We start from the raw sequence: 16289 nt of genomic DNA on the forward strand, positions 1-16289 counted from the left end.
TTTGGTTTCTCATATCTGCTCCCTTTTCTAGCTTCATGCATCACAAATCCGGAAAAAAAACTGAAGAAAAGTTTGGCACGGTGATCACAAAGCATTAAGCCGAGTCCAACAGATCTGGTTGCACCCTTTGGACAGGAATTAAACTGACTTACTGTAACTGTTAAGTGAATATTACAAAGAAACAAAAGTCATCCCAACTAACAGTCTAATGCAGTGAGTCACTTGGGTTCGAAACTCTAGCCTTTCTGAGGGAATGACTGGGCATGCCAAACAAACACGAAAACAACAACAACGGTTGGCGCCACCCATGGATCAGAGAACAAATCCTTTTCAGCGGCAGCTACGGCCAAGCATGACTAGCCAGAAGAATGCGCATGGTTGGCTGGCCAGTCATAATGGAGGGCTTCTTTTCAGAGAGGGATTGTGGGGAAATTCCGTGATTCTGCTCTGTCGCAGGATTTGTTGAAGGGATTCCAAGAGCCCAGAGTTTATTGTTCTTCAGACCCCTTGAAACAATGACATAAGCAAGGGGGGTGGGGGCGTGCACGAGGGTCTATGCCACAAAGATGCCAAAACCAAAAGTTTACAGCTGTCGCGAAAAATTATTTTCATCAATCTGCGAACCTTCCTCTGCCTCTCTCCCTCTCTTTTTTTTCCACCAGACTACTTTTCTAAAAGCAGCCGTGCGCATGTGTGTGTGTGTGTGTGTGTGTGTGTGTGTGTGGTAGGCCCACTCAGGATTCCGGATGACGAGTCTATGTTTTCTTAAGACTGAAATAATCAGAGATGTCAAGAGCAATGGGTGAGAATGAGAGTCAAGCACTCTAATAAAAGGCCGGGATCATTTTGGAGGCCCTATCGGCAAGAGTGGCAGGGATTTCGACATGGAAACTGGAGTCGGCTCCCTGTTTGTTCTGTCCTGTTGAGGCTCTTACAACGTTACGACCGCTGTGGAACCTGTAAAAGTTGATGTGTCTAATTTCGGCGGACGGTGGCCAGTTTACAGTCAAGATCCATTAGTGGTAGTGGCCCTTTGACAAAACAAGGAAAAATGGAAAAATATATTCAAAAATGATCCAAAACCTCCATTTCCTTCTGTAGGATAAGTCCGTCTGGAGCGTGCAAGACTTACGGGCGCACACACATAAGCCCCCTCCCGGCCTGTGCACAAAGCCCGGTGAATTTTGTGGCATATTTTACCTATTATCCAAATGACTGCCTTCCACAAAACCAACAATCAAGCTTTGCTTTTATCTCTTTATGAGCTGATTAAGTTAACAAGCTTCACATGTGGCTCTATGGACATGGCTGTAGTTAGTCTCCGGGGGGCTCCATCCCGCTCTAATAGATTGAGATGATAGCTCATTGCCAAATTTTGGAGGAAGACGAATAAGGGATTAATTTTACAGCCAGCTTTATTAGCATTCAATGTTGCACGTGTAGTAGCGGGGCAATCTGAGATTGTGCGTGTGTGTGTGTGGTTGGGGCTGACTAAGGAAGAATAAGTGGGCGGCGGATGCAGGTCTGGCCTCAGCCTGAGACCGCCATCTGGTCCTGGGCTACGGGTAAGAACACAGATGCTGCATTTATTTAGCACGCTGCATTTCCTCCAGAGCTCCGCTTTCCTTTAATAGGCATCGCTAAAGGAGCGAATCAGACACTCTGTGGTGTTTTTCTGGCTGTTGAGGACAAGAGGAGAGCTGTGAAAGAGACAGACCACCGGGTTGAGAGGCCTGCGGTTGTAGCACCTCACCATGGGGCTAGATGGAGTCAGATGTTTGTGGTCAATAGTGACCAGCTAATGGAGCTGGGGAAGAGTTTTGCACTTTTTTTAATGATATACATTAATTTAAGTGAGACCCTATATGCAATACAAATGTCTAACAACAATCCCAAATTCATCAAAATCCCCTTAGTTTCAAAGTAAATACTACAATAGACAAATGGCTTCAGTAGTTTGATGTTCTGTAGTTTTGGCTTGTTACTTTAACTTGTTTGTGCTTTTATTCAACTAAGACGTAAAACTGACATTCAACAACTAAAAATGACTTCTTAAGTTATTAATTACTCTTTGACTTGTTTTCTAGTTGGAATATGCAAAAGTCCTTCTATGATAATACTGGTCAGGACCTGCAGCCTCAAGCGTCTACTAAAACTCAATCTCAGCAGATACAGTATATCATCCAGCAACTGTATCACAAACATTGAGCATTCAGACATCAAAACTGTGACTCCCAAGCAGTGTTCCACAGATAAGCATGCATACTAAGTGTGATTGCATTAGTATGTGTACCTTGCTGCAGGCTCTGAATGGGTACTGCTCCTTGGCCCGGCTGTAGGTTCACCAGGCCCTGTCTTTGTAGATTCAGAATGTGTTGCTGCTGTAGTTGTTGCATCTGGATCAGCTGCTGCTGGAAAGCCAGCTGTTTATTCCCCAACTGCTGCTGCTGAGAACGAGAGAGAGAGAGAGAGAGAGAGAGAGAGAGAAGCATGTTACACAACAAAACAAACGGATGGGAAAAGTGAGAGGAAGAGACTTGGAGAGCTGCAGGATGGAGAGGGCGGGAAAGACGGGACATTCATTGGCTTTTATAAGCCTTCAACCTCGTCCAGGACATGTTTAGATAGGACATATCCTGGAATAGAGATATTTTCCCCTCCAATCACCAAAGCACTTCCTGTGGCGGTAGACAACAAGCAGACAACAAAACGCTGAGACTCGGTTCAAAGTGTCGAAGTGCATTGTGAAGCTAAAGAGATAACGCATTAATCTATGAGTGACAGTTCCATGTGCTTTAGGACCGACACGCTTGCAAACACACTTGTTCATTCCTGCGTGTAGCAATCTGTTAGCATGTGGTTGGCGCGCAATTAACACGGCAATAAACAGTGACTAACAACATCTGTGCAGAATGTTAAGAACAGTTCCAGATTATATGACATCAGATGTTTATCATTTTACGATAAGGCTTGGTATTTTTGCACTATGCATGAAATGTGCTTTGTGAAACTTGAGAAGCATGACTCCAAAACCCTCTTTCTCTGTTTCATAAACAGATCTCAATGGGTGCAGATCATTGAGCTATCAAGAGATTTATTTTTGTTCAAGACGACTTCTGGTGACGTTTAAAGAGATGAAAAATGAGAAAACCGTTTTATCAGCTATGACATAAGCACAGAGTACTTCCAAGACCAGCCCTAAACTTGTATAAAATCATAACATGAGTGAGAAAAAAAAAATGTTAGATCTTTAGCCAAAGGTGGGAAGGAACAGAAAAAAGGCCAAGGTGAAGGAAAACGCTCAACCAATGAGATTTTGGGAAGTAGAGCTGGGACAAGACTACCATTCAAAAGTTTTTGAAAGAAATTAACACTTTTAAACAAAAGTGTACCTGTTTTGGAAGTTTTTTTTAGTTTTAAAACAATAAAGCAACCATTACACACTCATTTCTACTGCAAAGAGGTACAGATTTGGAGAGCTGTGTGTGTGTTTGTGTGTGTAAGGGTAAGGGTGAGTGCTATGGAATACATGGCATGTGCCGATAAGGTCAGTTGGTGTCGTGGTGATAAATGTCCTCCTTCCTGAACCGGCCTGAGTCGAACCACTGTTTCCAGAGACACGCTTTTTGATGTTCTCCCAATGAGAGATGGCCCTTATCTTCTTCAAGATAACGGCACGAAAAAAGTGGAGGGGAGAGAGAAAAAAAATGTTGAAGGAGGGAAGGAAAATAAAAGAAGAAAAATAATTAAAGGTAGTTTCTTAATCTCACTGTCAGAGAAGTGTTTGAGGCCTCCACCCGGGGCACAAGGCCCCATGGGAAAGGGCCACATGGGTCAACATCAACAGAGAAGAGAGAAAACACAAGCCCATTCCAAAACCTAGTGAGCTGCTTTGTTTCCTACGACATCCATAAGCAACCGTCTTCAAAGGCAGCATCGTAATAATCACGAATTCTCATTAACAAATGATTTGGAATAGGCAGGCACTCAAATAGTGCTTGCAACAAAAGAATCAAGTCACAAATGATTTCAATGGTTTCAATAACCTTAAAAACAAAGTTAAAGGGGACATTGAATGCTCATTTTCCACAAGTTGGTATGAGTCTTTAGGGTCTTAAAAGATAAAAAGTTCTTCATTGGCATCAATGGTTCCATGAAGAACCTTGAAGATCCATGGAACCTTTCAAATGCAGAAAAGGTTCTTTAGATTTTTTAAATGTTCTTCAAAATGGTTCTTTTAAGAACTGTTCACTGAAAGGTTCTGTGGGGAACCAAAAATGGTTCTTCTATGGCATCGCTGCAAAAACACCCTTTTGGAACCTTTATTTTTAAGAGTGTACTTCGGTTGTGTAAAACACCTTTTTACCTGGTCAAAAACAGCTCTGTTTACAACGAGCCGTTTTGGTGCGTGTTGCTTTAAATGTTAATGAGCTCTGCTTAACCCGCCCCCTTCTGTTTTTTGTGTGTATTTGGTGGCGCTTTACTATCAAAAACTAAACTAAACTGATGTCGGGAGATAACGAAGACTCTTATGCTCACTTTTACATCCAAATACAAAACACCTGCATTGCTTGAGAGACACTGTTGTCGCTATAGCTGTTTGAGCGTGGAGAAAATGGTGGACAACGTACAACTGGCTGAGGGTGGAAATATGCTAATGAAACAGTCTGTCAGTGGTGGTGGGCAGGGCCTGAACAGTATGATGTCATACTGCTCCGAAAATCATAACGGCTTGAAAACTGAGGTTTTATCATTGTAGGTTGACCATGCAAAAGAATTTCAAATCTGATGTCCCCTTTAAGAATCTTTTTTTGTATTCACAAAAAACACTTTAACTTTACAAACAACTCAAATAAGAACCTTGTTTTTACCTCATTTTCAACAGCATTCAGCACCTATTAGAGTGCCAAAAATAGAACATATCTGAGAATGTTAAGTGCAGTTCTTGAAATATTCTTAAGAATTTTCTTAACTTTTTTCTTTCTTGAATCACGCCCCAGCTCTTTGTGGATGGCCTTGTTCTCTTCCCTAACTTCTGAGAATGACAGATTCGATAAAAGAGCTAACAGAGAAACACACGCAACTGAACAAAGTGAGGTAACGCCAATATTCAGCATGTCTATCCCTCTTGCTTCCTCCTCCTCTTCATCGCTGTCTTCTCTCCTTTCTCTTCCTCTCCCTGTTTGGGTCCCATGGGACACAGTTCAAGTTCTTTAACACATTGTGTCTGCACGCTGTTTACATTAGATGCAGTTGAGTGGCTAAAGCTAGCGGAGTAACAGGCCTGTCAGCTTGATTTATGAGCACATCAAACAGAGTTTGGGCACGCCAGGGCCGACTGACAGCGCTACTTCATTAGGCTGACTCCAGGGTGACTCCACAGCTCAACCGTCAAACAGAGAGAGAGAGAGAAAGCGGGTGAAACAATAAAAAACAGAAAAAGAGCAAAAGTCGGGATTGAAGATGCAAAAATGTGTGTGGCAACCATCTCTCCCTCTCTTCTTTCTGTCTATCTCACCTCTCAACCTGCTCACAGTGACTGGCAGTGATATGGGCGGCAATTAAAGCGTCTTTTACTCAGGGAGAGCATAACGTGTCATCTCTCCATCTTCGACTGCTTTACAAAAACAAAGTCCTGAGAGTTTGGGTTTCCAATTTCAATCACAGATTATATGAATAGGCCGCCTGCCATGATTGTTGAAACCTTATGCTAATAATGACGAAATAAAATATACTGATGACAAAATTGAGAAGGTGGTGCCAGAGATGCAGTTGGCTTCATGGGGTCGTTTACTCTGCCAGGTAGACCAACAGCATGGCAGAACAAAGGAAACGAAGGTTTTACAGGATGAAGGGCTTTAAAAGAGAGCTAGAGGGATGGGAAACACCACACATACTTGTGTTGCTATCTTCTTTCTTCTTCTCACGCCTGACTGCTTCACTTTTAGTGCAGTGCTGTCAGTGCACTCATCCTCAGGGGAACACCAATACACGGCGGACAACACACGCGTAAACACACACAGATGGATGAAACCTTCAAGATGGCCTAATATAATACGATTATATCTGATTTTCTGATATGGAGACCATCCATCCAAAGCTCTTGGATTTCTTTGAAAATATCTTAATTTATGTTCTGAAGATGAACGAAGGTCTTACGGGTTTGGAAAGACATGAAGGTGAGTAACTAATGACAGAATTTTTATTTTTGGGTGAACTTTTCCTTTGAGCTAAGAAGCTACAGGTGGCGATACAGTGTAAAACCAAACGTTAAGTATGTACAACCTGTCTGCGATGTGTTGGCCAAGCACGTATTTTAGGCCGACTAAAGAGGCCCTGAACAAACGTGAGCTGATCCGCGGGGAAGTGGAGCTGACCACTGCCCTCCCAATTTAATTTCCCTGCTCTCCTTCCACTCGGAGAGCACACCATCTCCCTAGCGCCAATATTTAATAAGGGAAAATGTCTGAAAAACTCCTGAGGCCTTGAATAAGGTTAGTCATGCTTTTTTATACCTTTCCCTTCCCTCTCACTTCTCAATCTTTTTTCCCCTTGGTCTCTGTCACGTTCCTTGACTATCTGTGGAAAATGTCAGGATACTGGTCTCATTTGAAGAGCTTGTGTGTGTGTGTGTGTGTGTGTGTGTGTCACTCTGTGTACGTGTGTTTCAGGCACCGCGTGCATTTGCCACGCATTTGCTCTATCAGTCACGATGCTGTCTGGGGCATATCTAACGGGTCTTAATCCCTGTCCTCCATGGCCTATAGCATCCACCCCCTCTCACCACCTGTCTCAGTCTCTCACCTGCTATGAAGTCAAGAGCTCATTCATTTTCTGATCCTCTCAGTCACAAATACAGAGGGACTGGCAAACCACCCTCAACCCTGCACAGCTCAGATGTGAATTCATTTGTTTGCAGTGGAGTTGTTAGCAGAGTCCATAAATATAACTAATTTAAACCAGCTGAAGTTTTTTGTTTTGTTGGATTTTTAGGCACTTTTCAGGTGGAACGTCAGATGGGAAACCAGTTAAGCCAGCTGAAAAACACCTTAGTCAGGCTTGGAGACAATCTAGGACATTATAAACCAGCTGAGACTCATTTGACAAGTTTGTTTAGTATTGCTCACCTTAATTTCACAATCCACTTGCCCTACGCAGACTACTATACCCTGCATCTTGCTAGCAGCTATGTGCTAATCTCTGCTATTTTGATGGTTTTGGACTATCTTTTCAGATCTATAAACCCAACTGACTAACCAGTTAAACTATTTTAAACACCAGATTTGTGAGGTAAGACGACAAGCGAGACCAATTTAACATCAGTTTGTGAAGACTGCGAGGCTAACAAGGCTATACAGGCTAACTTTTTAATAACTGTACCATAGTGTGCTAAAATCTGCTATTTTAATGTTTTTGGATCCTTTAAGGTTTGTAAACCCAACTGACTGACCAGTTAAACCATTTTAACACCCGATTAGGGAGGTTAGGAAACAAGATAAACCAATTTAACACCAGTTTGAGGAGGCTTAGAGGCTAAACAAGGCTACACAGGCTAACTTTCTAGTAACTGTGCTAGCAGTTATGTGGTAATCTCTGCCATTTTGATGGTTTTGGACTCTTTTTAGATCTGTAAGTCCATCTGATTGATTAGTTAATCCATTTTAACACCAGATTAGTGAGGTTAGGAGACAAGCTAGGCCAACTAAACAATAGTTTGTGAAGGGTGAGAAGCAAGCAAGGCCACACAGGCTAACCTTGTAGTAACTGTGCTAGCAGCTATGTGCTAATCTCTGCTATTTTGATGGTTTTGGCCTCATTTCAGATCTGTAAACCCATCTGACTGACCAGTTAAACCATTTTAACACCAGGTTAGTAACCAAGCTAGATCAATTTAACACCAGTTTGTGGAGGCTAACAAGGTTAATTTTATTTGTAGTAAAACCATGGCTAATTTTCATAAGGGTAGGCTCGTTTAAGATGCTGTTTTCAGAGAGACGCAAACACATCCTCTAGTTTCCTTTTACCTACACAAGCTACTGTAACCTGCATGTTGCTAGCATCTGTACTAGCAGCTATGTGCTAATCTCTGCACTAAGCAGTCTGTTCATTAAGCCCTCATGAAAACTCCTTGATTAAGTTGTATCAGATATATCACATGCCACTGACACGCAGGCCGCAAAACTTCGGATTTCATTTGACCGCCAGATTAGCGCAGATCTCCTCTCCCGCAGAGCACAGACAAGCGATTACGCCCTCGCCTTTGTTGTGCTGCAGTCTTATCCTCAGTGATCCAACATGATTCCCCCTCACCTTCATTACCCAGATCAGGTCTTTCTCCTCCTCCAGTGCATTAATTGACAATTAAAGAAACTTGTCTGGTTCACCATAGTGGGTTGTAATAGGGATTTTCCACTAGGCTTAGCAAGCAGCGACTTGTAAATTAATACTTAACGAGTATTAGCAGAGAAGCCCATGGTAAGGTTTGGAGCATGACTTTGGTCAACGGCAGAGAAATGAAAATCCATATTCCCCAAACGTCTTAATCCGCATTTTTGAATTGCTTAATACACAAAATGCAATTGAGTGCTTGAGAGAGGAGGGGGAGGAAAAAAATGTTGGCATCCGTTTATTTTCCTGTTGAGGATTTTATGTAATGCTCAGTGATTACAGAGACTTTTATAAAGTCTGTGCTGTACAGTGCAGCACAAAATCAGTCAGACAATCATCTCACATATGAGAATACAGTTATTTTCAAAAGCTGGTTTCTGGCTTTCAAGAGGAATTGGCCTCTGCTGTGTGACAAATGATGTGTCAGCCATCTTGAGGATGCTCATCTAGGGTGCTATGAGGGTGAAGTACACTGTGAAGTGCACTACAGAAGGAAGGGGCAGGAGTGTCTCACCTCTTTGGCCTGCTTCCCTGCTTGCTGTTGCTGGGTAAGGAGCTGGAGGTGCAACTGCTCCTGTTGCTTCTTGTAGTACTCCTGCAGCTGAAGAAAAAGAGAGAATGGTTTTAACTGAATGGAGACACTAAAACAAAACAAAATGATATTTAGATATTGTACTAAAATAATAAAATTTTTATTCTTTTTTTTTTTTCGATTTAAGATAATAAACAATGCAAACTTCGGTGCAGCAAGGACGCAACACAAACATATGTAGAAAAAAGGGGCACTTCAATAAAACATCAATGACATACAGTTTCAAAAAGGCCAAATTCGTCTGTATTGCAGAATACAGTAGGAAGGTCACATGTATTGCACCTTTTCTCTACATTTACTCTACACAAGCCAGATAAAGGGCATTTAAACATCAGTTCTTCTTCTGTAAAGATACACCATGACACAATAAGCTGTAAAAAAACTGTCCTGTACATCTGCTTATACTTGAAAATATGGTGCTATCAATTGAGTCACATGATACTGGGTATCCAAGATGAGGTAGTCGGGTGCAAAGAGTCGCATATGTCTAAAGGCATCAAAAAAAAAAAAATGAAAACAGGATAAAACAAGATCAGCTTCTTGCTTAAGGGCTAAAGTGCCTCCATAATAAGGCATATTCATCTTTTTTCAGCATTCCTCTAAAAGGCAGCTTTAAACACCTGGCAGGTGCCGTATGAATGTGTCCTGTAAATCATCTGTCCACCCTTCTCTTGGCGTGGCAAACCTGACAGCGTGGAGACAGGCTTCCTTATTTATGATTGACTGAACTAAAACACACAACACCTGTCTGGTAAAATTTGCCCTTTGCTTCTAATCTCAAAGCAGTTTTCGTTACCTCCCAAGAATTACGATTAAAACACAGGTGGTAGAAACCAGCCAGAGATCAGCACAAAAAGCCAATTTATGCCTTAAGCATCTGAAACAAAGACACCTGCCTGATTCCTACACGGATGCTTCACCTCTTCCTGGCACTATTCTTCAATTATGTGCAGTACGGTGTATTTTATACAAAATCATGCCATTGTCAAATGGAAAAGCGGCTTTTGTATGTTTTTCTGGTTGTGTTTGCTTGCGTGCGGGGTTTGTGTTAAGCTAATAAAGCACAAGAAAGGTGTTTACACACTGGTTACTGATTCAAAGCTCAGCTGAATGGGTCTCTATCTCCTCTACACAAGTAAATATAGACCTGTATGTGCTTTATCGCTGTGAAATACCTCGCAATGGCACACCTCGCTCTGATTAAAAGCTTTGGGAACAGACCGAGGCATGTGGGAGACATTGATTTTAAGTGTGCATAGTAGGGTTAGGGGTACGTTTCATTCTTTAGAACAATGACTGTTATTAGACAAAAACATGAAACAGGTGTGCGAGGGCAGAAGAGTGGAGATAGGATTAATGATTAACAATTATTAATTCTGTGGAAATCTTAAAATGTGTTTTTATTGGTTGCTAAGCCAAACATTACTACTATTATTATTCATCAAACTTGCCAGGGTTGTTAAAGGATTAGCTCATTTCCAGAATACAAATGTTCTGATAATTTACTTACCCCCATGCCAGCCAAGATGTTCATGTCTTTCTTTCTTCAGTTGAAAAGAAATTAAGGTTTTTGAGGCAAGCATTCCAGAATTTTAATGGGAGCCAGTGGATTGAAGGTTCAAATTGCAGTTCCAACGCAGCTTCAAATGGCTCTACACGATCTCAGCCGAGGAATTAGAGTCTTATCTAGCAAAACGTTTCTACAAAAAATAAAAATGTATATACTTCTAAACTACAAATGTTCGTTTTGCACTAGCTCGACTTGGAAAGCTCAAGCGTCACGTAGGCAGAAGTACCAATCCAGTGTTTACAAAGCGACTATGCAAAGAAACACCATTTACAATAAGCTAAAACAACAATGTTGGACAATTTTGAAGTTGGAGGAGAATAGGAAATGGAGTTTTTCACCCTACCCTACTTTTTTTGAATCTAAGTACATAGACGAAGAACCACGAATGACCTTTCCAACATGATTACGTAATGTATGAAGTCGCAGAGCTAGTGTGAGATGAGCATTTGTGGTTAATAAGTATATATATTTTGTTTTTTTGTAGAAAATGACGATTTTTTTCTGGTAGATAAGACCCTTATTCCTTGGCTGGGGTCATGTAGAGCCATTTGAAACAGCAATTTGGACCTTCAACCAGTTGATCCCCACTAAAGTCCACTATATGGAGGAAAATCCTGGAATGTTTTCCTTAAAAACCTTAATTTCTCTTCGAATGAAGAAAGACAGACATGAACGTCTTGGATGGCATAGGGTTGAGTAAATTATCATGTTTAAAAATGTTCACTAAAACAAGTAAACAAGTATACGTGTGAAGTTTTCACCTCCAATAAACTCACAATAACTCTTCCCTCTCCTAGGAAGGAGAAAAAACTTTCCATGAGAAAGGCTTCCTGTTATGCTACCATGTTTACTTTCACCTATATGAACTAGCTGCTGTTTTCAACTAGCTACTTTTACAGAGTCCTAAGTGAGACTGGCTCACACCCACTAACACTGTCATTACACATCTCCCACCGTAGCTCTGGCTAACCGCAGCGGCCACCACAGACCCACCGCTGTTTGTTTTACTTTCAGATTATTAATTTACCCACGAAAGCCTATTAAGATTTAAATCTCAGCTTCGCATGGATGACCTATTTGACATGGAAGTACATGTTGACCGAAGAAGCAGAGCACGGAGGCCTTAGGACACGCAGGGGCCGCGGTGGAGCGCCTAGGGGAACGCTGGCTACAGCTGCTGGAGAAAAGTAGAATAATGATACCCTCATTAACTCCTTATCACACATAGTGTTGTTTACAGATGTAATGTGGGGTTACTCAAGGAATGAGGTAGTTAATAGTGGGCTACGTACCAATTCACAACACTGTATAAGTTTTTAAAAAAGAGAGAGCTGATGCGAAATACTTTTAGTGTACTTTTAAATTTACTTTTAATATGGCATGCTCTAAAATGAATTCTTTACACAAATATAGATATTATGCATGCTGCTTTTTTGACCTCAAATTAATTAAAAAGACTAACTGGAATATTTGTTCCTTCCAAAAATCATGCAGGATATTTTAAAACTATTTAAAAAGAATTTTCACTTATTTTTTAACCTAAACTGTAGGCTAAAAAGTTATGCATCTCTGGGGTCATGTAATATACTTTGGCAGAAAATTAAATAAAAACAATGAACGACTGTATTTTCATTAACTAACATTAACAAAGATTAATAAACACTGTAATAAATGTATTGTTCATTGTTTGTTTATGTTAGTTAATACATCAACCAACATTAACTAATGGAACCTTATAATAAAGTACTAAAATAAAATAAAATAAAAATGTGTGTTTTTTGTTTTCCATGACATTTCCAGTCATTTATGTATGGAAGCCCGTTTCTGCCCGTTTCTGAATAAAAAATAAAAAAGGTAATTGCGACTTTTTATCTCACAATTCTGACTTTTTTTCTCACAATTTTGAGTTTACATCTCGCAATTCTGACTTTTTTTCTCAGAACTGTGAGATATAAACTCACAATTGCAAGTCATAAAGTCAGAATTGCCAGATATAGTCAGAATTGTGGGATATAAACTCACGATTGTGAGAAATAAAGTCAGAATTGCGACTTTCTTCTTGTTTGTATCTCGCAATTCTGACTTTTTTTCTCGCAATTGCAAGTTTGTATCTCGCAATACCGTCTTCTTGCTCACAATTGCGAGTTTGTATCTCGCAATTCTGACTTTTTTCTCAGAATTGTGATATAAACTTGCAATTCCGAGTTATAAAGACCATTTCTGAGGAGAAAAAAAGACTAATATGTTCACAAGATTGTTTATATCACACAATTCTGACTTTTTTTTTCGCGATTGCAAGTTTATATCACACAGTTCTGAGAAAAAAAAGTCAGAATTGTGAGATAAGTCGCAATGACATTTTTTTTATTCAGTGGCGAAAACGGGCTTCCATATTTATGATTATCGAAAAGTTTAAAAAAGCAAAAATTTGATTCAGACATTCACTAATGAATCATTCATTTTGCTCATTAAAGAACAATTCAAAAGAACAATTCATTCACAAATCAAACACTTGTCTACACAAGTGTGCAAGAACTGATTACAGATTTTACAGCAGACTAGAAAAAAAGTATAATATAGTGTTGTCACGGTACCAAAATTTCAGTATTCGGTACCAATACCACTGAAAATCCACGGTTCTCGGTACCAATTTCGGTACCAAAGCAAAACACAATAACATATTAATTGAGCAACACACTATTTTTTTATTAATAAAGTTAAGCAAAAATAAAATGTACAAAAAAAACTTTGTAAAAAAAAATTCTTTATACTTACGTAAAATTTTGTTAGTTTTTCCACAGGTTAAAAAAGTATTTCAAGGATTGTAAACATTTTAGTAGTTAAATAACATCTAAATAAATTACAGGCATAAAAAATGTAAACAAGCTTCACCCAAAACTTTGTCATATTTCTGCTGCTGCGGAAAAACATCTGTAACTGTTGTCTGTTTTAGAGTTCGCTGGGGTCTTTCATGATCTTCTGCAACTGTAAAAAGAAAAAAATAATATACTTAAGTAAAGCAGTGTGCTAAGTCTGACCAGATGTGACATTAGATCATTGACACCAGCAAAAATATTAATTTTCAGTAAATAACAAACCTCAGCTGTTATAATAAATTTAGATAAGATTACATATATTAAGACCAGTGTCTATCACAGATGAAAACTGCAGTATTTAAAACACTTTACAATGTTCATTAGTTAGATAACATTGCCTAACAATAAACAGTAGTTACATGGCAATTATTCTTTGAGGTTAGGCTAATTTCAACATTTACTAATGCATAAAATCATGTTAATCTGTTAAACATGAACAAACATGAATGATCATGTGTTTGTATTAAATAACATTCACAAACATGAATTAATGTTGTAAAAATATATTGTTCACTTTAACATTATGTTAGAATATGATGCATGAATTTGATCTTATTGTAAAGTATTACCAAACTAAACAGGGAATAAAACGTGTTTTATTTGATTGTACTTTTATTCTATCCAAACTGCATTCATATTTATTATTAATAAGCTTTTTAAACCTGCTAGAGTTATCCAGCCAAGAACGTTTTCTGACAGACTGATATTAAGGACATAAATTAACGTCACATTTGTACATTCTCTAACACACACATTTTGGATACACGGGTCATTTGTGTGTAAAAAATAGTAAATACATCATGTCCTTATTTTTTTTTACTCTAACAAAAGTTATAGGAGCGTTGTTTCAAATTCATTCTAAGGCCCAGCATATTAGCGTTAGCCGCGCTTATGCTAACGATTCACTACACAAACGGTGATGTTTATTTCAGTCTGACATTCAAATTAAAATACGCAACAATGCTCTAAATATGAAATTAAAATGAAACTTACCTTACTTGAAATCTTTTATTTGATCCTGGAGTCGGTCTTTGAGGTGTTTTAAGTTTGATGTGTTTCCTCCTTTCGAGAGAACCTAGACGACATCTTTTGCAAATAGTTTTTTGATGATCTATGATGTTCGCCTTGTTCAGCCGCAAATTCAAACTATTTGGAGCAAGCCTGGCTCTTCTTTGTCAACAAGTGGAGTCAGAGCCGCGGCATCAGCAGCAGCGCTGGTGCTTTAATAAAGAGAGCGCAACTGCGCAGCGCGCACCTTTTGTATAGCGTATCAAGAACCGGGTTGACCGGATAGTCGGTACCACCGGTACTAAAGAAAACCTGGTACCGTAACGTTTTATTTTTTTTAGTACCGACTTGGTACCGAAGTACCGGGACTTTTGACAACACTAGTATAATATATGCAAATAATTTAATTATTTATTAAATCATTTTTGTTACATTATATTTTTGTTTTGTTTTTCCAGGTCAAACTTCCTTGATATTTCCACTTCAAACCAAAACCAGATGTTCAGCTGACAGAATGACTGTGCAAAAGACTCATTTTCATTTGATTGGCCATCTGTCCTCAGAAAACTTCTCTTGGGCCACCCTGAATGTACACAACTCTAGTCTCAAACGAGCCTTGAACTCACTCATCTCCTGCTGTTTTAACCAGACGAGCAGCTCCACCAAGCAACACTAAAATGCTGTATTCCCTCTACAAAAGCCATCTCACACCACTGCGTCCATTTGGCTACCTGTCGCCGTGCCGCTTTACAGGATATTGAAGGTGAGCTACCTCACATCTGCGGCGCTGAGCCACAGCCCTTTCGAACAGAGGAAGTCAACGAGCCGTAAGGTGTGAAGCGAGACTCCATTTACCACACTAAAGGCGTTCGGCCAGCAATATGTCGCCCGTCTCTCGGTTTAAACTCTCCTCCACGCCTCGTCGCCGCCCGCCTGGCCCCGCTGCCTCTCGCCCACTCATTACCCCTTTAATTCATGCCAATATGAAGCTGAATAGTTGCAGGAATAATTAAAGAATAATTAAGGGTTTTTTAATGATTTGATTCAGTGGGCCCCTTTCGCGTTAACTGCGCGCCTTGAAAGGCATTCACCTTAGATTCCCATTATTGTGACCTTGGTTTTACTTAACAGCACAGAGAGGGGATAAAAAAAAAGGAAAAATATATCAGCTGGGCTGTAATTAAGGGTTGGAGGGATGTAAAGGTTAACTCACACATGCATAAGTGCACACGCATACATAAACATGCACTTGCTCTCGCTTTCTCGCGCTCTTTGTATGTAAAATCGTATTTGTAAGGGTATTCACATGCAGAAAAAGCCCAAGCCCACTTGTTCTCCCACACACACCGGGATGAGATCAGGGACGGATTGCTGTACGTGTGTGTTGGCAGGCTCTCTGATTGCTCCATTTGCCGTGTGCGAAAGAGTGAGCATTAAAAGCCACTTCTCACGTGGTTCATCACCACCGCGAACCATTAAACCCACTGGCTTTTACTGGAGATGTAAAACGGCCCATGAACGTCAACTATTTCAATTTCAATATCCTCGTTAAATATAGAATAAAAAAAGAGAGAAATAAAGCGGGAGGAGAGGGACAAAGTGCTAAGTTTCGTTCTCAAACAGCTGAATTTTGATTTCTGTGCGCGAGCGACTCTTGATAAATTTGTCAGATCAGCTTGGTGCAATTTACACTCGCCTAAAGCAACCTCCTCCTCCTTACTACTAAATCAATTTTGCTCTCTGTCAAGATCGTTTATGTAACAGAAAACCTTTTTCCCGTCTTTTAGCGGTGAAAAATAATCAGGGAGGTTTCGGAGAGGTGCCTGACCTGAGCGGTGTGTGTGAAAAGGTTGCC

At 40.0% G+C, this 16289-nt stretch overlaps 1 protein-coding gene across 1 annotated transcript in view; it reads right to left on the reverse strand.

Annotated features, from left to right (window-relative positions):
* The window catches only part of foxp4 (forkhead box P4), a 133904-nt gene that overhangs the window by 64350 nt on the left and 53265 nt on the right, over nucleotides 1-16289 (reverse strand). The window contains exons 4-5 of the mRNA XM_073825502.1: nucleotides 8903-8989; nucleotides 2294-2447 (exon numbers count right to left, since the gene is read on the reverse strand). Of these exons, the coding sequence (XP_073681603.1) occupies nucleotides 2294-2447; nucleotides 8903-8989 (241 nt within the window). The remainder of the gene's footprint in view (nucleotides 1-2293; nucleotides 2448-8902; nucleotides 8990-16289) is intronic.

This window comes from Garra rufa, chromosome 20, assembly GCF_049309525.1.
Source record: "Garra rufa chromosome 20, GarRuf1.0, whole genome shotgun sequence".
Classification (NCBI taxonomy): domain Eukaryota; kingdom Metazoa; phylum Chordata; class Actinopteri; order Cypriniformes; family Cyprinidae; genus Garra; species Garra rufa.